General features: G+C 36.3%; 2 protein-coding genes across 2 annotated transcripts in view; one reads left to right on the forward strand and one right to left on the reverse strand.

Annotated features, from left to right (window-relative positions):
- Positions 1–636: 636 nt before the first annotated feature.
- TMED5 (transmembrane p24 trafficking protein 5) lies at positions 637–8715 on the reverse strand. The gene is made up of 4 exons (XM_035332836.1): positions 8496–8715; positions 6588–6685; positions 5734–5917; positions 637–3568 (listed from the first exon to the last, which is right to left on the reverse strand). The coding sequence occupies exons 1-4, from the start codon at positions 8664–8666 to the stop codon at positions 3350–3352; spliced, it is 672 nt and encodes a 223-aa protein (XP_035188727.1). The 5' UTR covers positions 8667–8715; the 3' UTR covers positions 637–3349.
- Positions 8716–8826: 111 nt separating this feature from the next.
- Positions 8827–25047, forward strand: part of CCDC18 (coiled-coil domain containing 18) — a 28608-nt gene continuing 12387 nt past the window's right edge. Inside the window, exons 1-19 of the mRNA XM_035332790.1 lie at positions 8827–8931; positions 9405–9547; positions 9721–9871; positions 10106–10273; positions 11339–11448; positions 12355–12483; positions 13611–13707; positions 14531–14652; positions 16254–16563; positions 17892–17992; positions 18099–18256; positions 18914–19134; positions 19903–20013; positions 20958–21089; positions 21806–21940; positions 22524–22601; positions 23275–23391; positions 23896–24063; positions 24597–24739. Of these exons, the coding sequence (XP_035188681.1) occupies positions 9420–9547; positions 9721–9871; positions 10106–10273; positions 11339–11448; positions 12355–12483; positions 13611–13707; positions 14531–14652; positions 16254–16563; positions 17892–17992; positions 18099–18256; positions 18914–19134; positions 19903–20013; positions 20958–21089; positions 21806–21940; positions 22524–22601; positions 23275–23391; positions 23896–24063; positions 24597–24739 (2579 nt within the window). The 5' untranslated portion in view covers positions 8827–8931; positions 9405–9419. The remainder of the gene's footprint in view (positions 8932–9404; positions 9548–9720; positions 9872–10105; positions 10274–11338; positions 11449–12354; positions 12484–13610; positions 13708–14530; positions 14653–16253; positions 16564–17891; positions 17993–18098; positions 18257–18913; positions 19135–19902; positions 20014–20957; positions 21090–21805; positions 21941–22523; positions 22602–23274; positions 23392–23895; positions 24064–24596; positions 24740–25047) is intronic.

Consider the following 25047-nt stretch of genomic DNA (forward strand, 5'->3'; position numbering starts at 1 on the left):
GGCATGAATTCACTGTCTACAATGCAATCAGGACCTGGACGAATAAATGTAATACTGCAGTTCAGTTACTGCAATAACTGAATGTTGCCTTGTACTTTGCAGAACCACTGTACCAAGGAGTGACTAATTACTGTTAAACATTTTATTTATTACTGCTCTCAGTAGTATTACTGACCTCTACTATAGTTTTGCACAAGACAGCCCCTGCTGTCCTTTCCAGAGTTGTGCCTAACCCCCTTGCCTGCATGCAGGCTACTCAGTTCTGGGTTAGTGTAGTAAACTGCACGTGCAATAAGGGATATTTTAAAATTTGGACTCTGTCATGCATTTGATAACTTCAAAACCATGTTTTTCTGTTGCAAAAATTAGAAGTCGGTGACAAATTCTGATCTGACACCAATGTAAATCTTAATCTGTTTGCATTGATAACATTGATTTTGGATTAGAGTGAATAAGAACAGTATTCAACTAATGCATGAGGAAGAAATGTGAAAGCTGCATTACTTAAAAGCAAGGTTCTTTTTAGCTTAGAATGCTTGATCTTTTCGCAGAAACCATCCTTCATTTATTATAAAATGAACACAAACAGGTTTAAACTTCATTTATTGAAATAAACTTTATTTATTGAAAATCTCAGGGTATTGCATAATTCTTTTCAACATTTTAAAGTCTTAAAACTTAATTCTGAATAAAAAGTCCATTAAGAAAAAATTGTAGATTGATGTTGTCCTTTGTAAATTTTATACAATCAAAAGCAATCTAGTCTTCAAAATCCAAATGAAATTTTATTTAATGGCAAACTTAAATGCCACATCCTTCACCTGTGATAAGCATTCCAGCTGCCACTATCAAAGCACAGTTACAGTTTTTCCCTGTTTCGTTTTCTACAGTAAGCCTTGAATGGGGAGAAAATATAGCAAGAGCTCTTAGTCACAAAACAATTTTTCAGATGAACTCTGACAATTGTTGCATTATTTTCCTTCTACCAGAGACTGTTGTGTCTCTAACTGTCTGAGGAACTACTGTAGTTCAGTTTTGTCTTACCAGAGAGGTCTCATTTCACGAGAAGCTTAAGCGAATACACTAGACAAAAAAGATGAGCATTTGTTTTGCTAGTGAATGTATAACCTTTGTCAGAGTAGCACAGCAGAATTGTTGGCAAGCCTAATTCCTTGAGGTGTCCTTGAAAAAGGTGGCAGAGTTCATCTTTTGGAGGTCTAAGCTGACAGCTAGAATCCAGTAGCTTTGGTATAAGAGGTAGATGTCTTGGTCACAGCTTCAGAGCTGTACCAGCATTTTGCAGATGTTTTGTAGCATCACATTTTGAGCGATGCAAGCAAAGAGATGTTTTTCTTCTAGCAAAAGGGATGAAGACCTAAGAATCTTGATCTGCTTGCTCTGAAGGGACCAGATCAAAAATTTGGAAGCTGCTTCCAGTGAGCTTCGGCTTATATCCAGATGTAGCTACACGGTATATTGGTACTGGGAGATGTATGGGGGAAATAACAGGAAAATATTATTTGCCATTCTAGTAGAAATAATCAATGTTTCCTAGACTGTTCTGATCACAGTAGTAAGCTTTCTCATTCAGGACATCATGTGGGAAAAAGACACACAGAACCTGAAGATAAACAATCTTATCTCAGCCACAGATTTGCAGAAGGAAAAAGTAGCTCAGCATACTTCACAGTCCTCTATAACAGGTTTTGTAAGGAATAATACTTCTGCTTATAAAAACTATTTAGAAATACTATTGCTAGGTCCCACTGTCCGAAGTTGAAGCACTGTTTCATATCCTGTAGCCCTTGCTAGTAACTAAGACCTTATCAGTGTTTCTTCATTCAGATAGTGACCCTGTCTTATTTCCATATAATAACCTTATTCACAGAAAGTCTCCAAGTTGCAATTTTGCTTTTCACACGTGCTGTCATTCAGACACTTCTGTGATGAAGTAGTTTAACATATTCATACAGGAAATTACCGTGACTTGTCACGTTGTAAAATAGACTAAGTTTGAATTATTAAAAAAAATAACTCTCACACATCAGGGGTTTTAACCAAAAGTTCTTCATAATCTTACTATGCTGTTAAAAGCCATTTAATCTGGAAATTACACATTAGTGATTTGAGGATGGCTTTGCCTTAATTGAGTCATATGGCACGTTCATGTGATCCTAAAATTTGAAGCCTGTTCTTTAAAGCTCACTTAATTCATGCCTTTTCATATACATAGCTTGGTACACAAATGCTGCTTATGTGATCTGAGTGTACTCATGCACCTAAAAGGCCTGTTAGGGTGAGCAAAAGGGGAAAGCTTAGTTGAAGAGCTTTGGTTTTTGATGCCTTTAAGTCACTTAACTGCTGCATTAGTCATAGGCATGTAGTAGAAAAAAACTAATAAAAGAAATAGGTAAATAAAAGTGATTTTGAGACTACAAAAATAACGTTACGGTAATGTTTTCACATACTAGGATACACCCCCCCTTATAAAAGGGAAAGAATAACATGAGAAGGAACTTCTTGAGAAGCTACCTATTACATGAGGTTACTATTGCATAGCCTTCACAAACCATTCTTCCGTGTGTGTGCTTTGATCTGTATACCCTATGGTCACTTGTTTTTTGAACCTTATGTAACAGCCAAAAGAAAAAGAGGGTTGTACAGCTATCAGAAATAAGATTTATGAACAGGAATGGCATCTATTTTCTCCAGTTCTGTTCGACATCACCTCAATTTCACAGACAGTGCTTTTTTTTCTTTTAAAGTGCTGATGTTAGTCATCTATATATTAAAATAAATTTATTTCTGTTCTCACAATGTTAGCCCAGTGTTTCTCCATGATGCTGTACACTACAAGCTAAGGACTTCTTATGGCATGTAATTTTGAAAATAAATGACAGCAACACCAGACTAATCCTGTGGGTTTCAATCCCATAAATGCTTAGGCACGTATATAAATTCACTCACTGTTCACCAGCAAGTAAACCCATTGCTAGAGTTACTATTTTAAGTTCTGTGAATTTGAAAAAAAAAAAACAAACAGTATTAACATTACTTTGCATATGCACCAAGTATTCTGATGCACTGCTTGCTCATAAGCTGGTCATTAATGATCATTAACAAATGCTACAAGCATAAAAAATGGTTGTTAATAGTAGCTGCAAAAAATGGAACAGCAGGGGGCAAGGCATTCTGTTCATGATAAAAAACAAACCCCCAAAACATAAGAACTGAAAACCTGATGTGTCTATTGCAAGTTTAAAGGAATCTGAAAAATGTCGTTTTTCCTGTAGCAGTTTTTGCCCTCCTTCCCCTGCCACCTGTTACACTGTTATAACCATACTGAACATTAAGTTCTACTTTTTCTTTTATCTTCAAAAAGATTTTTCAGCATGTAAACCTGAACAGCTGATACCACCACCATTACTCCCAAGTTGACCATGGACCAGAAATTCACTCTGTCAAAGTTGCTTTCTTGTATATTTCGGTCACGAGCTTCAAATGCTCTGAGCAGGGTCTGAATCTGGACGCTTTTGCTTAATCTGGCTTTGACACTGTTGATGGATTCCTAGTAAGTAACAAAAGAATATATTTAGAAGGAAAAAAAAAACAACACTTAATAGCTTGCAACAAATACTGAAACCGTATTACTACTTCTAATTTCTTGCCAAGCAGACAGTTAATTTCAGTTTAAAATGCGTACCTGTTTACAGGGTTTTCATTAATTTATCTAGCCCGTTATATGTCACTAAAAAGGCATAATTAAAGTAGCATTAAGGTTATATAGCAATATCATAGAATCATCATAGAACAATGATTGTCTTTCTTTTTCACAGGAGGATAGGGATGTGGGAGGGAAATCAAACCTAAAATCATTTTTTAATATTCAGCTGTATCTTAGGGAAATGTGATTCCAGGTACTCAGAAAAGTAAAAAGCAATTACCTCTAATGGGTTAGTCTTAAAACAAGTGATGTACTAGAAGACAAATGTAGGTTTTTCTGTTGGATAATCAAGGTACTTTTTAATGCAAACTACTATCAAGATTATAACTGTAGGAGAAGAAAAAAAAGTATAGTAATGTTATATTCCCATATTCTGTTTTATGCTTTCACAGTAGTGGCCGTATGCTTTCATAGTAGCACTCAGTATTTATTAAAGTCCTCATTGAACTTGCAAGTAACACCATAGCTTGACTTGACTAAGGGAACAATGACATCAAACACTAATATCAACATTATAAAAATTATAAGATCTGTAAAGCCGTCAAAGACGAGCCCTGCCTTTTTTCCTTTTGGAAGAGATACTTGTATCTACATAAGTAACTCAAATTCACCTATTTTTTGTGATTATTGCAAGAGGGATTTTCTTCAAAATTTTCCCTATAATAATTATTTTCTGTGATTGGCTTGAGTAGTGGTTTAAAGAAGATCTGGCTGGCTTCTCAGATTCAGTGTTTGACTGTACCTAGTTAAAAATATACCATACACATGTAAAAGATCTGTCATCTTTAACATTTTGTTCTAATGTTTAAAAATCTGCATTTTGCTTATTGCAAGGAATAGAATACTTTTTTTTTCTAGATTCTTCAATCTTTGTGGATGCTACTTTTTGTCTTAAGTAGATACATAGATCTGATGTAAATAGTTAACAGCAAACAATTTTTTTCTGCATTGTAACAATCACTAGCAGTGCTCCAGGAGAACCAAACAACATTCTGCTTCTAGAGAAATCTAAAAGTAATCAGTTAGCGATGAAAGGAAATAAAAGCTTTGAGTGGGCAGCTGTTTTCACCCTAGAGCAAACAGGGCCAGCGTACAGTTTAAGCAAACGTTACCGTTCATAGTAACTGAAAATCCTAATGGTGGCTGTTGTGACTGTAGACTGGATCCAGATTGACTTAGGCATGCTTTAAATATGAACAAACAAACAAAAAACAAACAAACAAAAAAACAAAACAGAAGCAAAGCAGCTATGACAGCAGGTTTCACATTTTCTTGGGGTCTCTGAGAAGTGTTGCCTGCAGTTGCTCAGGGCCTCATGACATAATGTGCAGTATCTCTGCCACACCAGTAACATATAGCATCTACTTCTCTCCATGTAGTTCAGCAGTAGCACCATGCTCAGCAGCCCTAACAGTGGTTCACTATTGCTCTTCCAGATGTCATCAGAACATCAGCAGGGGTGAACCTGCAGCACAGTATAGATTACTTCCTGGTCTGTTTATTAGGTGGAAAGTTGGAAATAAAATTAGGAAGTCAAAATATAAAAACAAGAAGAGAAGAATTAACCCATGTGCTGGCTGAGCCACTTCTGCAGAGATGGGAACAAGAGGCTTAACCAGTACTTCTCAAACTTATAATAAAAATCTATGCAGATTCTAACTACGTCATTGGGATTAAGTAATATTTTAATGGAATAAATATTCATTTAATTGCTACCACGGAAAAAATGTCCCATTTTAGCAATAGGAAGAAATGAAGCTGAATGGGAAAAGGAATTACTTTCATGGCTACACAGTTTCTTCTTGCTGATTAAGGTTCTATTCCAAAAATATTCTCAAGTTTCTGTGTGGAAGCAGAAGATTCATGATGCTAGGCTTCATGTATCAGTAGAAAAAAAATATGGGACTGGAAGAGTTTCCAGAATGACATGACAGACCAAGACTGAATGGCAGTAATTTTTTTTTTCCAAATATTCTTACATTCAGAAGTATTATGTATCAAATACTAACCAGAATGTCTTCCAGTTTCATATCTAGAAGATCTGTGCCTGTAACATACTTCTTCCAGTCCTCTTGATCTTGACCTTCTTCTCCCATATTGTCCAGGATCAGTTCAAAGAAAATCACCTTTTCAGAAATAGTACTGAATGTGTTGTCAAAGCAGAACATGTAATCCCCGTCTTCTGTTTCCACCCTGTGTATATAAGCATGTCATTAAATTAGCTACACTTTCTGTGATGGTTCTCAACGAGCAAGTTCTATAAATGAGCTTTCCTCTTTAAGAAAGACAAACATGGACTTAGGAAAAACTGAATAAGCTTTTAATATAAAATTAAGAATACACCACAGATTGGTTTGTCATAGCAAAACCACTCCACTGACTAAAGGCTTAAAATCACTAAGATAACAACTTAGTTTAATTTTATTTGAATTTTGAATCGTTGTTAATGATAAAGAAAAAGCTACATTATGAGTAGAATTCTTATACTCTACAGTAAAATACCAGTGATTCATACATATCTTGATAAAATGACTGGAAAAAGAGGGTACTTTTGAGTTTTACTGTTTACATGCCTAGAAAGATCTTTTAGTATTATATGTAAAGACTTCTTTCAACTCCACACTAATTATTTTTGTTCACTGACCATTAACTGTTACCATTTAAAATAAAAGTATACTTAACTTCATGGCAAGATCCTTATAAAAAGAGATGTTTATAAACATATAACTGGTATTCTCAAACTGTCCTAGTAAGTCTTTTATAATACAAAAAAAATAAAACGTACTCAGCCTTCATTATAGGTGTACTTGCTAAAGAAATCAGAAAAATGCTTTATGTAACACTTCAAAGATTTTAAACTTACGTATGAACTCCATCTGATTTTCTTTCATCAAAAACTAAAGTTTCACCTTTTGGGGAGAGTAGATGAAAATCAACATCTAATCCTGCTCCATCTAGAACCTGTGAAACAAACAAAAATCCTCCAGCCAGTGCAATCCATGGTTACAATGATGAAGGTAATGCTTTTAGGTAAAGGGAACACAGAAAGAACTGAAATCTGAACCTGTCTGTATGAGTTCATACCAAGTTAATTTGAAACAGATTAGAAACTGGTTCCACCCAAGAACATTTTAACCATTTCAAATCTTAAACTACATATGATTTAATTATGCAAGACTGGGCTTATATTAAACATTTCCATAATGTTTTTAAGAATGCATACAATTTCATCAAGGAGCGGGGTTAGGCAGCCTTGCAGAACCAGCAGACAGCTAAACCTGGCATTTCTATGACGCATCATTGATGAACAAATAGCAGTACTCGGCCTGTGGTTGCAAAGGAATTTCACAACAAAGGTTACATGTATACCCATATATATTTACGTAAGAACACAGTCTATGCAGCATCATCCCTAAGATCTCCTTGTTGGGTGAATTAACAGCATAGAAGACAGGACTGGACTTGTTACACCAATTAAAGGTGCGTCACAGCTCACCTTTTAATGCAGATTTATGGTCTAACCTCTCCCAGGGCATTCTGATTTCCCCGAAGTAGAAGGGATGGAAGGCATGTAGTTTCTAGGTTCTTACTAAACATATACAGTATTACCATGCTGTGCTGCTTTAACTATGACATGGCTACAGTTGGGTCACCACATCTGTTGCATTGGAGAGTTCTCTGTAGGGAGGTAGTGACTGCGTGGGGGGCTGTGGGAGCAGAGGGGCATCATTTTTATGACGTTACGTAGCTCCATGTTTGCTTTCCAGTGAGCTATTTGAGCACAGCAGTCCTGCTGAAATTGAGGGCAAAGTTTACACCAACTGAAAGTGATGCTGGAGACTTACCAAAAACAGAAAAGGCTGGGAAAATGAATCACTAACATTTGATAGAAGGAAAACCATACATAGTGATACAGCTTTGGGGCTGTAATACAACTTACACATACAGGAAGAAAGCTTCCTATCAGCATAGCGTTCACTGCGTTATGTCACCACAACCTGCCTCTCCACCTTAAACACCCTAGGCTTTGGCCATTAGAAATTCACATGCCTTTTCCATATTCAAGTAGACAGATAAGTCACTACTTTTAATAGTAGCGCAAGAAATCTATGGTTGAGTAGAAAAAAGTTTCTTGTTAAATATATTTGTTTTCTCTGTAATAAAGGTCTGCCATGATTATTTTGCACTGACGATTTAAAGTAGGATTTTATTTTAAGCTTCAGTTTTGGTTAGACAAGACTGCATGAAAAAAGCTTGAACACCTCAGTCTTTGATTCTTTTTCAGTTCTGCATGGAACAAAAATAATTAGTAAACAAGGGGGATTATCAGCTTTGTATTTTAATTGGGAAAGAGGAAAACAAGGAGCAGGGGGCAGATCTTGCCCCATTCTGAAAGCAGCACGTAGAGTAGCAGGAGGGCAGCAGGGTCTCTTTGGGAGCCCAGTTAAATAAGGCTGCTTTTGGAAAACTTTCCTCGCGGAGATGAAAGGTGTTTGGTACAAGCAGCGACAGGCAGGGAGGCATCGTGCGCACCCGCAGCAGCTCTGCTCACGCTTCCAAGCTGAAGGGCACAGAAGCCCAATTTCTACTTTTTTTCCCCTCTGTTTTAGAGGACGGCAACGTGGAGGCCTGGTACATGACGAGAACCTATTACATCCCCCAAGAGAAGGGAGAGCAGCGGTCTCCCCCTGGCAGCGCCCCAGCCCCGCTGTCCCAGCAGCGCGGCCACGCCGGCACCCCGCGCCATGCGACCCGTCCCGCCGCCCCCGACCTGGTACTCGAGCTCTAGCGAGGCCTCCTTGCGCATGGGCTGGTAGAAGCACTCCCTGCGGCCGGCGGGGAGCGTAAAGGTGAAGTCGCTGTCCAGAGACGGGCTGAACTCGGCGGCGCCCAGCACGGCGCAACCCGCCGCCAGCACCAGCAGCACCGCCCGCGGCGCCATGGCGGCCGCCGGGACCCGCCCACAATGCACCGCGCCACCGGGCGCTGCGCTACCCGCTCCCGGGCGGCGGCGCTGACGCAGGCGCCGTGGGGGCTCCCGGCGGGGAGGGGCGGGGGGGAGGAGGGAGAGGAGCGCTGCGCGTGCGCCCTGCGGGGAGGTGGGGCCGGTGCTAACGGCCCGCGCGGCTCGAAGCGGCTGAGGGGAGCTTGCAGGCGGACTGGCAGTCACGGACCCACGTCCTGTGGGGGTTTCCTGTCGCCCGTGGGTACGTTTTCCTTACCTCAGCAGCTGTGTGTAGCTCTTTATAGAAGAGATCAGAATATAATTTAAAAAAATCATCGCGACACGCGGCGAGCTGCGGGCGGGGAGCACGGGCATCTCCCAGCCGTTCGTCAGCGGCGGCGGGGCTGTGCCCGGGCTCCTTCTGTCACGCCGGCCTGTCACCGTGCTGCCCGCAGCAGCTCATCCACAGCTTTCCTCAGTAGAAATTCACGAAGCTGCTCCTGCTTCTTGAGTAGATACAGAACATTTTTTCTTTAATAGGACCGTAAGTTAAACATTGCGTTTGTACAGTGATGTTTATCTAGTGCTAATGCATGTAAGAAGAGGTGGTGTGTGAAATGTATTTGGATATATATATTTTTTTTATTTTCTCTTTTAAATTTAATTATCTTTAAAACTATAAAACGTATTTGCAAGTAGCATTCACATACATTTAACGGTGTTTTAATATCTTAGCCAAGTGTGGTACCAATGGAGTGTACTGTGTGGACTCGTTCTGAAAGTGCTGATGAAGAACTGCTTGCAAATGTACAGTCGTTACGAGATCAGCTGAGGAGAACTGAAAAAAGTCTACAGAGTCTAGGGGAAGAGCTTTCCAGGTATGAGTGTGTTTGGGAATGACAGTGGCTTGTCATTTGTAGTGTAAATCTGTTTTACTGAGTGTAGCGGATTACTGCAAGTAGTGCTTTGCTCTTAAGTACTCTTTATGAGCAACTTGAAAATAATAAAGAAAAGTGTGGTAACCACTTCTTACTCTCCCCCCTGGCACTAGTACAAGGGAATATTCTGACAACTGCTTTGATGAACCTGCAGACCTCACCCTGGAGGACCTTGTTCAGCCTAATTGCAACTATCGGTGCTCTTCCAACTTCAACAAGATTGCTGGTAGAACATCTCGCCAGGACTTTCAAAGAAAATCTGAAGTAAATATTGCACTTGATAAGTTTTTTACTGATTTTGTTTATGTTCTATGATTAGGAAATTGTATTGCTCTTAGAACTTACATACACTTTATCCTTAGGTCGCTGTATCACAGAGCACTCCTTAAACATAATATGATATACGTATATTTGTTCTGCAAAGATTCCAATGGTGTATATATTGCTGACATATGCACATATATAGAGAGATAAATATATATATTTTTTTGCGTCTAGTCTGAATTAACACCTATAACTTATGATAAATCTGTGGAAGAAAATGAACGTCTTAGGGAGAAGCTGAATGATCTTCACGAGCAAAATGCTTCTGTGGCTTCTCAGAACCACTACCTAAAGAATAGAACTGAAGCAATGAACTTGGAATTGATGCAGTTAAAAACAAGAGTATGTATCTTTAAATGTATTTGCTTTCAAAAACAAACAAACAAAACACTAGGGACCATGACTTCTGATGTTTTTTTATTGTTGTTGTTTTGTTTATTGTATTCAACTTTAATATTTAAAGTTTGTTTAAATATTCTACAGAATTTTTTAATAGTCACAGTACTCTTTAGTACAGTTCAGCAACAATTTTGGAACAGAATAGTTGGGAATCTATTTCTCCATGAACAGAACATCTATTAATTTTATCTATTCATGTTCCAAAATGTAATCTTAAAGCCAATAAGTCATAGAATCCAAGTAAGTTGGAATGACAAATTGTTATACAAGGTGATAAATCAAGCCTTTCCTGCTCTTCACTTCATAAATCTTAGTTTGCTAATAAAGGGACAGAAGAATAAATTATATAAGAGAATAGTTCAATGATGTATTTAGTATTGTACGTTTGTGTGACTATATTTTTCTGAGCTATGTTAACCTGAGTAATACTGCATAGTAGTCATTTGTCTAGGAAATGAAAAATAACATTTTGCGTTTGAATCGTATTGCTATTTTGAAAAAGTGAAGGTGAATTAGAAGGAATTATTGTAGTTAATCATTACTGATTTAATATACACTTTAATATCCACTTTGTATATATACTTTTTAGACAATTGTTATTCTTTGTTTATATGTAACACTGGTAAAATGTAGCTATGCTTAATTCTTTATGTTTGACAATTGCTATTTCCAAGGCAGTGCATATAAGTAGATAAGCAAAATATTTCCAAAATATTTGGAAAGAACAAGTAGAGGAACATAAACCTTTGGGGAAAAAGACAGAGACAAGATCAACATGTAAAGAAATCACTCTCTGCTAGACAGCATATCAAGCTGGAATGGTGCTAGGGAACTGGAAGGATATTAAAAGAGCAGAAAGTTGGAGGTCAGTTTGTGTTATACGAACAAGCATCTTCTACAGCAAAGTGAAGAGGACTGTGTCATTCAGTAGGCAGATAGTTTGCAAACATCTCATCTGAAGGTATATACACAAGCACTAATGAAGCCTTAAATATGTTTGTATTTCAGATTTTTTATCTTGAATCAACTTTAGGTACACGTTTAATCAGCATTCCTAAGTTAGAAGAGCGGATTGTAAATCTGGAAGCAGAAGTTTCAGCTCAAGATAAAACTCTAAGGTAATGCACTTCGTAATACCGTTGTGGTCTGCTTTCTAGTTGCATCTGTTTTTTTAGGATCACATAATTACTGTTTCATTGTGGGTCATGTAATCTGGGGCTTGACGTTTTCATTTTTAGAGCAATGTATATGAGGAGGGAGGTGTACTATTTTGTGCATACGTCCTATATGGAAAATGCACATCAAGAAAGGGAAAAACATAATAAAGGGAAAAGAAACCAGTTTACAAGCTACAGTGAACATGAATGCACTAATAACTGAATAGAGTGATTGTATGCTACATGACTACAACTTCTGTAGTAAACAAGCATCAATATTTTCAAATATGACTGTGTACCATGTAGCACAAAGGATTCTTTCTTTATGACTATATTAATCAATACAAATGACCAAATAAAGCTAATGTAATCAATGTCCAGAGGATGTCAGGAAGACACACCTGGTTGTCAGTTTATCTTAAAACCTCATGCTATATAATAGTCAAATAATGCCTCAAAAGTCCATTTTCACAAAAAACATTTTCACAAAACGAAGTAAAAATAGTTACCTTACCTTAGTGTTGTTTACCATGTATATGTGCTGGCCAGTCACATATTTCTAGAAAAACAGCGATTTCTGTGTTCAGATGACACAACCCCAGTCATCTAGGTCCTTGGCAGTCTGACACCTGATGCCTCCTGATGTGTTTGAACATCACTCCAGACATAATGCTGGGGAGTCCTATGGTCCATCTGGAAGCTGTGGGCTGTCCCAAACCTAGTTTTGAGAGTTGCAGTATATCTGACTAGCTCTTCTCAAACAGCATGTGCAGAAAAGTTTCCATTCCCTGCCTTTCTCATTTTTTTAAAAAAGGTTTCTTTATGAAAAAACTCCTGTTTTTAAATCACTCTTTGTTTATTTTCCAGAGATGCAGAAGATAAACTAGAGCAAAGCCAGAAAACAATAATGGAAAGAGAAAGTATGTTGCACAGATATAAAAAGGACTATAAAAATCTGAAAATGGAGTTAATTGAACAAAGCAAGCAAGGAAAAAGGTGACTAAGTGATTTTAATAAACTAAATATAAAATAGTAATGTTTAAGTGTTTATTTCTTTTGGCAGATGTTTACTTTATGGAATCAAATAATTTCTATGCTTCATCAATATTACTTTTTTAAAAAAAAGGTGAAATTAGCCTATTTGTAAAGGCTGTCTTAAGTAACCTTTTTTTTTTTTTTTTGCCTTGAAGCTTGCTGGTAGCTGGCTGATCCATTACACTAAAATGTAATTTAGCTGCTTATCCAGTTTATCATACATTTTTTCCCTTCACAATAGATGTTCTTTAGTGCTGAAATTTGTCCAGAATGTATTTTTCCTGAATCATTTTTGATCCTGTCTTGGAAGAATCTACATCGTATGGTTTTTGTGTTTCAAGTATATGATGTTGTGATGAACAGAACTAGTTAACAGTACTCAGTGCTGTGTTTTGAGGGTAGGTGTGGGGAAAGCAATAAAAATGCAACTTATCTGAGAGAATCATAAAATTGTTTTGCTTGGAAGGGACCTTAAAGATCACCCTGTTCCAACCCCCCTGCTATGGGCAGGGACACCTTTCACTAGATCAGGCTGTTTTTTATGTTATCTTTAATTTTATCTATATGTATGGTACAATTGAAAAGGCACTATGAGAGCAGGAAAAATAGTGAAACAGTCAGCAGTGGCAGGTGCTTCTTTGAATGCTTGTATACCTGATACCACTCCAGTCTGTTTCCTTCACTTATTGATGTCATCTCTCTAGTATCCCCAGAATAATTTATCCTTTGATCAGTTTCTATCAGACCTCGCAAGTGGGCAGGAGGATTATTTAAATAGCAAAATATTCAAAATAGCTTTTTGAAGAGCATCAAAATTGTTTATTTTTAGATTCATAGTATTATTGGAATTTTATTTAACATGCAAAAATCACATTTAAAATGTATTCATGCCTTGTGACACTTTTTTTATCTAGAGGCTTGGGAATTTTGAAGGAGAAAAGGAAATTACCTGAAGTTGTTAATTTGGTTGTTTCTTCTGTTTCCTGTAACTGGAGGAAGAAGTTAACTAATCACTGAAATTCTCTCTCTCTCTCTTTTTTTTTTTTTTTTAAAAAAAAACAAACCAACAACTATATGCTGCTTTGCAGAACAGAACAGCAAAGAAATGAAGCTTTGTTGAAGGCTGAGACGCTGACAAGACTTTTCAAAAAGTATAACGAGAAAATAATTGAAAAATTAGAAAAAGTGGGTTTCTTTTCTTTACTTGTTTTTGCCACTCTTTCAGTATTTTCTTTCTTTTAGCATGCTGGGCAGCAAACAGCTATGGGTTCACTGGTGGATCAGTAGTTTCTGCTTGTTTGTGACCAAGTCTTAAGAGAGGTGGGATGGGATAAGCAACTGTCGGTGGTGATAACACCAGTTTATCCAGTTTTAAACTTTGTACAGTGTGGTTCTTATTCATCCCTGAAGTCCCTCAGGTATCCTAACAATGCTGCAATTTCTTGTCTCTTGCCTGCAGCTAGGAATCTTATATTTTTAAAGGTTCTATTTTATATATTTTATATCTTATATTTTTAAAGGTTTACAATCATTTTTAAAGAATTGTTTTGAGTCCATCTTTATAATTTGTCCCATGAAATGCGTGCTAGAGAACAGTTGAGATAAAAATGAATTCATATCCCACAGTTCTAATGGTCAAAATGTTTCCTGCCATTCAGAAGGAGAAATTATAGACTTCAGACTGCTGTCTTTTATGGGGAATTTTGATTTGATTTATTTCCTTTTGAAAGGAGATTGCCAACCTCAAATGTGCCCTAAAATGTTAAACCAAAATGACGTTACATTTTCCCAAATGATGGGGTGGGGGGAGGTGGGGGAATGTTTTCTGCTATTCTCGTTTTTACTCACAACAGAATTATCTATATGCTTAACATGGGGTGTGTGTGGAGAGAACAAACAGCATAGTGTTTATAGTATTTTTCTTAAAATACAATAACAAAAAAAAAAACACCTCTCGACCTTCAAAACTAGACTATTGCTACACAGTAATGAAAACTTACTTTTTAAGGTTCAAGCTGAAAAAGAAGCCTTGGAAAAATATTTAACTAATTGTGAAAAAGAAAAAGAGAAGTTGAATGAAAATTGTATCAGGTACAGGAAGGATCTTGACATCCTAGAAGAGCAATTAAGGTAAGAGCAAATAAGGCTTTTAAAAAGTTCTGTACAGTTACTTTACTATTACAGTTATTTGGGAAGAAATTTCATGTTCAACTGTCACCGGGAAACTGCTTCTCAATTTGTACAGTTTGAATCAGATCAGGACCAGCATCAGTGAACACTTAAGGTTTCTTTGTTGTATTGTTGATATTGATCCTAATACTAGACACATTAAAAAAAAAAAAAACTAGCATACACCTACAGATTTTTAAATGCTCTTCTTTAACAAATCCCACACGCTGCCATGTATTCACAGTTACAAACAACACTTCTACAACTTTCTGGGAGCATGGGTTGCCCTGCTCGCCCACAGTTTCTGTGGGAGGTGTGGGTGTTCTGTTCTTCTTTTGTAGAATACCTGTTCTGCTGCCTACAGTCTGCTAATATACATGCTGGTGAAAAGCACCCTAAGAGTTCACCTGCACTGTGAAGTGTGAGTGCCTACTTGTTGCACACCATCTTGTCAGTCCCTAGCTAGAATGAAGGCTTTTCTCAGTGTCCAATGGAAGGGTTGCACTCAGGTCTGAAGGGAGGCTTTAATGCTGGCTGCAGCTTCTCTTGGTGTCCAGCTAGATTTGACTGCTGTTTTTTCCCACTCCAAGCTCCTTTCCCACTGTTAACAAGTTTTTGTGCTTCCTATACTTTTCTTTTCAAGCTGAATCCATCTTTGTTTCCAAATCTTTTGATCATTCTCTAATTAGTTTAAATATAGTAAGTTGTTTTACACTTTTTAGCATTATTAGGTTTAGACAAACGCTTCCTCAGACAGTTTTGGGTATCCCTTTCACACGTGCCATCCACACTCATTCCTCTCTTAACAATTGTTCTTTAGGCCGCTTTGCCAATGGCGGATGGTGTGAGCACCCTTATGCTAGCTTGAGCCTGTTGAATAGCTTTCTGTTTGTGATGAGGACCTTTCCTCTAGACTGCCTTTTTTTCCTGTTAATTTGTGCTGATTAATTTTGGCACTTATCAAGACCTTTGAGCTAATTCAGTTTGCTAAACCAACAGGTAACTTTAAAAAAGTGAGTAATTTATGATGGGCTAAAAATACTATCTCACTGTACATTTGGATATGAAGATAGAGAAGAAATAGTACTCCTCACGTTTGCTTGTAACAGAGTACTAGATTAGCTCGGTCTTAGGGTGTTACCTTCATTCTCTGTCTTAGGTACAATTACTTTATCCTGTTCTTAAATTTCCTTGGCTTTAGCACAGTTAAAGCTACCTTGATCTATTTCCTACCAATGACTCCCGTGACATTGCTTAAAACTTGAAGTTGCTTGAGAATGAGAGGTAGTTTATTCTCTACTTTAGTTTGCTGACAGCAGTTTGTATTGTGGTTCTTATGAAGAGCGAAAACTTAATAAAACAGTGACAACTTTTTCTCCTTTGTGTGGAGATCATATTTTTTAGATCAAGATCTAGATCTGTGGATTTTAGATCTTGAAAGGGAAGAAACTACTAAAGCAACATAGTTATGTTGTGTTCTTCTGGTACTTTCAATAATGAAAATCCTAATCTATATCTTTGTATTGAGCTATTCCTTTTGAACAGATGTACTTTTTTTTTAGGCAATTAAAGAAAGAGAATCATAGCACAAAAGAGGAAATTAAGACTCTAGAAGCAAAGAACACTGAAATGGTATCAGTGCTGAGTCAGTCTAATCAGAAGATTCTTGAGCTTGAAAGTGAACTTAATGAAAAAGAAACAATACTTAAAGAGAAAAATGCTCTCATTAGTGAAAACACAAAGCTGAAAGCGCATACTGCACAGCAACATAACCGCTTGAAATTATGCCATCAAGAAATTGAGGATTTAAGGGAAGAGCTCAACGTGCTAGAAACCATTATTTCCCAGTTGTCTTTAAGTACATCTGAAGAGGTACAGTAACTGATGCATCATTCTAGTTTGTGTTTTGCGGCTTAAATAATTGTAACTGACGTTGCATAGAAATTCTGTGAAGTTATTGAGAAATAATATGAGCGTAATATTGTTTTCAAGATACGTGTAGAAATGTTTTTTTTGTTTAAATATTTTACTTTTGTCTTCTGATTCAAGAACAATGAATAGATGCTTTGGAGTTGATTAATTGGCAAGCATTTAAAATTACATTTTCTTTCCCTCTGTCCTATGTATTTATTCTTCAGATAAAGGTGTATTCTCCAAAATACGATATCGTGTTATGTGATGTTGAGGTTCTTCTCAGCTGAACAGTATGACATTTCCCAGATGGCAGACACATTGTGGCACACAGCCACAGTCTGAGATAACCTTGACAATGGAGAAATTAGAACAGGAGAGATGTTTCAGGAACTTCTTTTTCTTGGAAAGAGAAGGGACACCTTCCCTGACTGCAAATGAACTTTTGTTGTACCACAATGAACCCTGGCTTGTGAGCCCAAATCTTGCACTGGTCAAGTTTATGACTGAACTGAATGTGTTTGGGAGTGTTGTTTAAAAACAAAACAAACAAACAAAGTTGTGAACTGACCGGGGTTACTGTGGAGGAACTGCTTGGGAAGCCAGAAAGGACTAGAGAGAAATATGCAAGGTCAGGAGTATAGATTGCATCATATCTCTTTATTTTTGAAATATAAATGTGAATAGCTATAACGAAAACAAAATGAAAAGTATTCTTTCTGTATGGCCAAAGTAACTCCTGCCCAAGAGAATGTAGTAATTTTGTATAAAATGTGATGCTTTGGGCTGTTGTGACCATAGACATTTATTTGGATGATCCTCAAAAGTTGTTTCACGGTTTATTTGGAAAATGTATTTTCATTTTCTGGAAAAAATGTGGGATTATTCTGGTAATTCAATGGAATATTCAGAAGCCCTCTAACCTGAGGGTGAAAAAATGGTATTAAATGCAATCGCTGAAATCTGAAAGGAAGAATAATGTGGAAAGTTCAAAAAGTAGAATTTCTGATAGTATGTCCATGTATCTAATTTTTCATGGTAAAAACACTCGTGGTTCTGCGCCTGCACAGAGATACATAAAGGAACAAGGGCCTGTCATTTCCTCCAATGTGAGATGAAGCTGCAGTGCTCTGTAAGCACTTAAGAGAATAATTTTAAAGATCAAGTTACACAAAACTTTTAATATCCTGGCATGTCTTAAATATAATAGTATCATATATGAATTAGTCAGACTGTTAGCCAATAAAAAGTCAATTTCACGTTGATTTTGTTTTTCCTTTAACTTTTAGTTTAAATGGCACCACCTGAAACATCAGCTATCCTGTTCATCTACAAAAGAGGCTGTCTCTGAATCTTGTGAATCACATAAACCTTTGATTGCAGACCTAAGGTATAACTTCCTGGTTCTTGAATTACGACAAGAGGCAGATATTTAGGTGGTACTAGAGGTAGCCTGTACAAATAATATTAAATAATTATCTCTTTCTTTATAATAGCATTGAGCTGGCAATGAAGGAAGCAGAAATTCGAAAGCCTCACGCCGACTTAACTGTCTGTAATATTGAGCATCTTTTGGATGATAATGAAGGACAAGAAAAAAGCAGGTTATGTGGCCTAGAAACAGAGCCTGTCAAATTGATTAGAGTTCAAGGAGGTAAGCTTGCAAAATAGCTGCACAGTTTAATTCATGGAACAGAGGAAGTGTTTGTTTGTTTTTTTTTTGGGTGGGGTTCAAATTGCTTATAGTGTGTGTGTATAATACATCTTTTAGCTAACAGATATGCTTGTGTTGAATAGGGAGCATTTGTCACTTAGAAGTTCTGGAAATTGTCATGTTCTCTAGGCCCAATATTCTTTTTAGAGCTAGTTAAGTTACTTGTGCAGCAATATGCAAGCTACAAGTTGTGTTGAAATGGAAACATATTTTTTTTCTTTTTGCAGGTCATGCTAGTTAGTACCTCCATATATATATATATTTATTCTCTTGTTTGTGTCCTGTTGTTACAGAATTTCTTCAATGGCCTCTGTAATTATTGTTAGGATTGCACTGTGAAATGACTTCAGAGCACCCACATAATGACACGTGTGTGGGGGGAGGGAGGTGGTGTTGTTCTTTTTTGTTTTTATTTTCCTGTGAATCGCAGCTAACAATAATTAAGTTACAGAGAAAAATTAAACAGTCTTGTATATATTGGTTTAACATGCTGTCATTAAATTGTTCCTCCTCTTTGGACTGTATGATTACCTGTGTGAGTGCTGCTTTGTATGTTCTCTTATAAAAATAATCTCAAATTATTTTTTCCACTTTGAGAGAGGAAGAAGTGTCAACAGTTGGAACTTATCAGCAAACAATTTGAAAAGGAGAGGCAAAGATTCAAGAAAGAGATAGAAGAATTATGTATTAAACTGACAAAAATAAATGATGAGAATTCTTTTTTGAAGACCAGCATGGCTCAGAGTGCCAGTCAGTTTCAAATCATACAAGAAGAGCTATTGGAAAAGGCTTCAAAATCTAATAGTTTAGAGCAAGAAGTAAGTTACTAACAGCACTGAAAAAATGTATCACACTTTGCTTAGTTCAGTCATCAGAGACAGTTAAGACAATTATTATGGAAAAACTGCAGTTGTCATCTTAATTTGAAAGTTTGGCATATTTAGAAAGAAATGGGAAATAAACTTTTGAGTAAATGGGAAAACTTCAAGACAGAAGCATCAATGTGTCTTTGTCAGAAATATTTAGTTGTAAAACTGATGTTTTTAGTGGGCTAGCTTGATTTGTTATGTGGAAAATGTGCATGGTCTTGTTGCTTTGGAATGGCTGAATTAATGTGCAATATTAAGAAGGTAACAGTTCTTTCAACATGTAAGTATTTTTCCTCATTAAATTGCAATACAGTTGCCAGAGATTAACATCAGGAAAGAAATCAACTTCAGCTAGCTCTTCTCTGAATAAATGTTAATATTTACATTCTGATGCTAATGCATTAGTTCCAGCATAATTTGATTTTGTGGTATTTCCTAATAATGACCATAAATATTATAAGTTTGTGGTAATCAATTACAGTGTGTGGCACTAAATTATCACAGATAGGATGTATTAGAGGTAAATTGTCCTGAATTCTTCTCTGTGATGAATAAAGATTAATAGAGCTTACATAAATAAATACATAATTCATAAAAATTATTAATAAATACAAGTAGCTACAACAGAGTTGGCAATATGAAAGCATATAATATACTTGAATAAACCAGAAATGGTTGTCTTCACCTGTTTTTTTTTTTTTCCATATTTAATTCCAGATAGTAAAGAAATCTTCTCAACTTTCTGCACTTGAAAAACAACTGGAAGAAAATGCTGCTGCTTATTCTGCTGCTGCAGCAAGAAATACAGAGTTGGAACAGGAAATTATGGTAAGATGTTAATGGTGAGAAACAACGTCTGTGTAAAATGACAGAAATGAAGATCAAAGTTTAAATTAAAGTGTTATTATTCCATGTATTCAATGTAGATAGACTTCCAGGTCTGCTAGGCAATCTGCGTGGTTTTTAGATGGCATAGTTTAAAAAGAAAAAAAAAAAAATACAACTTTAAATAAAATGCATTTTTTTCCTTGATTTTTAATGGATGTGATACTGTTTTCTTTTGATGACATATACACAATGAAAACCTAGCCCTATTAAAGTGATCGTTCCGCTCTACTCTGTGCTGGTGCGGCCTCACCTCGAGTACTGTGTGCAGTTCTGGGCACCACAGTACAAAAAGGACATTAAACTGTTGGAGAGTGTCTAGAGAAGGGCGACGAAGATGGTGAAGGGCCTAGAGGGGAAGACATATGAGGAGCGGCTGAGGTCACTGGGCCTGTTCAGCCTGGAGGCGGAGGGGGGACCTCATCACGGTCTACAGCTTCCTTGTGAGGGGGAGTGGAGAGGCAGGTGACCTTTTCTTTATAAACACCAGTGATAAGACCTGTGGGAACGGGGTTAAGCTGAGACGGGAAGTTTAGGCTGCACATCAGGAAGTTTAGGCTGGACATCAGGAAGTGTTTCTTCACCTCTGTGGTCACACACTGGAACAGGCTCCCCAGGGAAGTAGTCACCGCACCAAGCCTGTCTGAATTCAAGAAGAGATTGGACTGTGCACTTAGTCACATGGTCTGAACTTTTGGGTAGACCTGTGCGGTGCCAGGAGTTGGACTTGATGATCCTTATGGGTCCCTTCCAACTTGGGATATTCTGTGATTCTATGATTTTCTGTGGTGTTTGTTCGTAAAATCTGGGAACTTGATCATTGAATAATAACTGATATCAGAGTTAACTATTTTTATTAAGTCCTTCTTGCTGTTGCCATTTTCCAGGGAAAAAACAGCCGCATTCGTGAGTTGGAAACAACTGTCAGTGAAGAACATGAGCAAATAACTTCTGCTTTTGAAAAAGCAAAATTGGTTCATCTTGAGCAGCACAGAGACATGGAGAAACAGATAGAACTGGTAAGACCTCCTTTGTGTGCTAGTATGTATGCATGGTAGATGTGATAACTTACTTCCTATGTTAATTTCTTCATTTTTTTCAGTAGTTCTGAGACAGACACAATTAAAAATGTATATTATCTTCTTCTTACATTTCCTGATTTTTAGTTGTCTGTCTAATGCTACACAATCTCTTGACTTCTGTCTGAGACATAAATATTGTTTCTGCTCAACTGAACAGAAATGCGGGCTTAAGAATACTGTGGCTTTTTTCCCCAAACACCTATTAAAAAAGGAAAAGTAGAATTGTAGCTTCTAAGAGTACTCTTGCTGAACCTCTGCCAACCTTATGAGCATCTGTATTCAGGAAGAAATGTCAGTGGGATTTTTCATTCTTTGTAGAGGAATTCAGTTGCTCCGTGTCATTAGAAATATAACCTCAGCTATTTCTAGCTGTTAAAGAAACTTGTTACCTTTTAGTAAAGAATGTATGAGTGTCTTAGTGCCTTGGCTGACAACAGGCAATTATATTCTTATTCTCTTGTTTCTCCTATTGCTTTAAGCTAACAAGGAATTGGGATTTCTTGTTATATTTAATACTGTGCAATACTGTTGATGGCAGAAATCTATTTACTTTTCATTCTTGGTGGGTGAATAAAATTGAATTACATATTTAGATGTATAAGTTCTCTGAAAAAGCTTGCTAAAGGAGTAAACCATTAACTACTTATGGACAGCTTCAGACACAGCTAGACAAGAAACATCAACAACTTGTACAACAAGAAAAAACAGTATCTGTTTTGCAACAAGATGTTATACATAAACAGCATCACATTGAATCATTGGATGAGCTACTGATAGAGAGCAGAGAGGTAAGGTTGGCTTTTGACTTTCTTTAAATACAAATCAAGCAAGTGGATAATAATGAAAAGCACATCCATGGACACGTGGAAAAACTGGAAAAAATGAAAGATAATGTCTTTGCTTCCTTCTTAATTTTAGTTTGAGTCATTGACTGAATCTAGTGTACTCCCCATACTACTCTAAAGTGTGTGAACTTTCATAACCCTTTGTTGTTTACCATCTCAGCAGTCTGTTTATACCTTTGGTTTGCCCCTTGGGCTTCTTGCTTTAATTAAGGAAAAGAGATCTGGATGAAGAACTAATGCATTTATTCTGCACTAGATGGAAAAACAAGAATGTTCTACTATGGCAATCCATGTTCCTTTTAATAATTCCTTTTGCTGCAGAATATGAAGGGACACTTCTTAGGAACCAAATTCTTTTTGAAGTATGATATATGCACAAATACAATATGCAAGCTGTATACATATATGTACAATGATCTATTTTTTCCCCTGATTCCTAGTATGAATTCTTAGTAGCTATACTTTTTTACTGCCACTATATTTACCTTTTTTTTGTTTGTTTGTTTTGGAAAAAATGCTTAAACAGGAAATGAAAAAACAAAACATCAAGAAAGATGAGGGACTGAAGATACTGCAGAGTCGGTTAACTGAACAAACAATCAAAGTTAGTAAACTCTTTGTAATTTTCGACTAGTAGTTTTAAAGTTTGCAATAGTGATGCCTTATCCTCTGTGGACAAACTATGTTGAGGCTGTTTTACAGAAATGTCTCGCAGAAATATTTCAGAAATTGTTAGACTGAAGTCTTCCCACTATTATTTTTTTTTAATAAAAGCTATGCTGAAATCTGCCATAAGAGATTATGCAATGCATAATTCCCTTATTAAATTACTGTAGTTACAAATAGGGCAGATTTTTACTTGTACTTTGAAAGCAAGAGCATTTTCTATGCAATAATTACAACGGTTTTACTAAACATTATCATGTGATGACTTAACACAGTCAGGTTTCAGGCAGTATTAGATCTTCAGGATATTACTCGTGACATAGCTGGTAGCACGTTCTCTGAATTTGTGTTGGATCAGTTTTCTTTTTTGAGTGTCTTTCTAGTATTTGGGTTGTTTTCCAGAGACTTCAAATTAGGACCCCTGATCTCTTACATTTCTGAATGTTATTTTAGTTGTTTGAAGCTTATCATCTTTCATGTCTGTTTTAACACTTTTAGATTAAAATATATTTGTGTAAGATGTCTGAAAAGCTATATATTTTGAACATTTTTGGACTACTAACTAGTTAACAAAAAATAGCTGATTTGAAGTAATTTTTACATTCAACTAGGTGAAACAACTTGAGTCAGCACTAGATACATGTAAGGAAGAACTTGCAATGTATTTGAGTCAGTCGGAAGAAAATAAGGAGATGTTTGAAAATCAGCTCAAAAAGAAGTCTGAAGAGGTAATAATTTATTTCAGTGGTTCTTCTGTATTGCAGAGAAAGCTGTTGTTCTGATTTGCTTAATCTAAAAGCTTGTGAAATAAGAAACAAAGCCTTTGCAGAATGAATTGTGATGAGGAATTTAGCTGGGGGCAAATACTATACATTTTGTGAGGGTAAAGGGGAAAAGCATAACTAAGAAATGTTGGATAAACCTAGGAAAAAGGAATACCAATAGAAAATAGTTGTTTAAAGAAGTAACAGAACCAGGATTAAAGAAATCATTGTCATAAAGAACAGAGAGCATGCTATTGCAATATGAAGTTACATGTCCATAGTTCATTTGTGTCACAAGTATCTCAGTGGGGAAGAAGTCTCGGGGATAAGAAAACTTCTACTTCAAGCCACTGAGTTTTTATCATGCTTCTCACTGTTACTTATCATACTTCTCACTGTTACATGAAAAAATGTAATAAAAATGCATTAAAAATGTTTTACTGTAATGGAAAGTAAATGTATTTTCAGGTTTTTTATTTACAAAAGGAAATAAAACTGAAAGGTCATGATCTTCAGGACACAAGTGAACAAAATATTCTTCTGCAACAAACCTTGCATCATCAGCAGCAAATGTTGCAGCAAGAAACTATTAGAAATGGGGAGCTGGAAGATAATCAAATTAAACTTGAAAAACAGGTACAGTACCATGAAAAGAGTCTGTATAAGGACAGTTGTTTAAATTCTTGTATATGCATTTTTGTAACAACTTTAGAATCTGAATATTTATTTGATAACTGAGGTGATAGTTGTTAATTTATTTGTTAATTGTTAGTTGTTAGTTAATTTGTTAATTGATAGTTGTTAATTTATTTAGTTGTTAATATATCTAGAATAAAGGAATTACAGCTTGTTTTGTATTAAAGCAAGCTCTTTGCTATCAAAAACTCTTGTATTTTTGTGGCTAAGTACTTGGAAAATCAAGCCCTAGACTTTAGTTAAGGTGAGGTGTATTGAAATTCAGAAGTTGAACCTAGTTACACTAACTCAAAAACATTTGTCTTCCAGATGTGACTGCAAAGTTGTGGTCATAATCTATATACAATTTTAGACTATAGAGATACCTGTTGTATTAAAAGTGTGTGAATTACAAGATAAGGATGTATTTTTCTTTGTTACATAGTTTAAAAGTTATATATATTTAAATACAACTTAAATACAATTTTAAACAGGTATCTACTTTGGAACAAGAACTTCAGAAACAGAAAGTGCGTGCAGAAGATGAGTTGAGAAAGGTAGAAGAGAAGCTTTGTCTAGCTTCTCAGGAAGCAGATTTAAACAGAATGAAGGTAGATGAACTTAAAAACATAATCAGGTAGGTTTAGAATAACTGAGATGAATATTCTGCATATAGATGTAATAATGTTTGCTCTGAAATGGTATTCAGCTATGTAATTACACCATTCGGTCTCTGGGTAATAGATAGGAATTTAGAAACTTTCGAACTAGCAGAGGCATGAGGTTCTGGAACAGACTTCAAATGGAATTAATATGTGTACAGGCAACCTATTTAGTCTAAAAATGGTGCTTCATAATACAATTCAATTCATAAATATATCAAATTGTTTGTACTTTGAGGAGGGCTTGGTAGTCTTAAACAATGTCTTCTTGTTGCAAGAAAAA

The sequence above is a fragment of the Oxyura jamaicensis genome, chromosome 8, assembly GCF_011077185.1.
Source record: "Oxyura jamaicensis isolate SHBP4307 breed ruddy duck chromosome 8, BPBGC_Ojam_1.0, whole genome shotgun sequence".
NCBI classification, from domain to species: Eukaryota; Metazoa; Chordata; class Aves; order Anseriformes; family Anatidae; genus Oxyura; species Oxyura jamaicensis.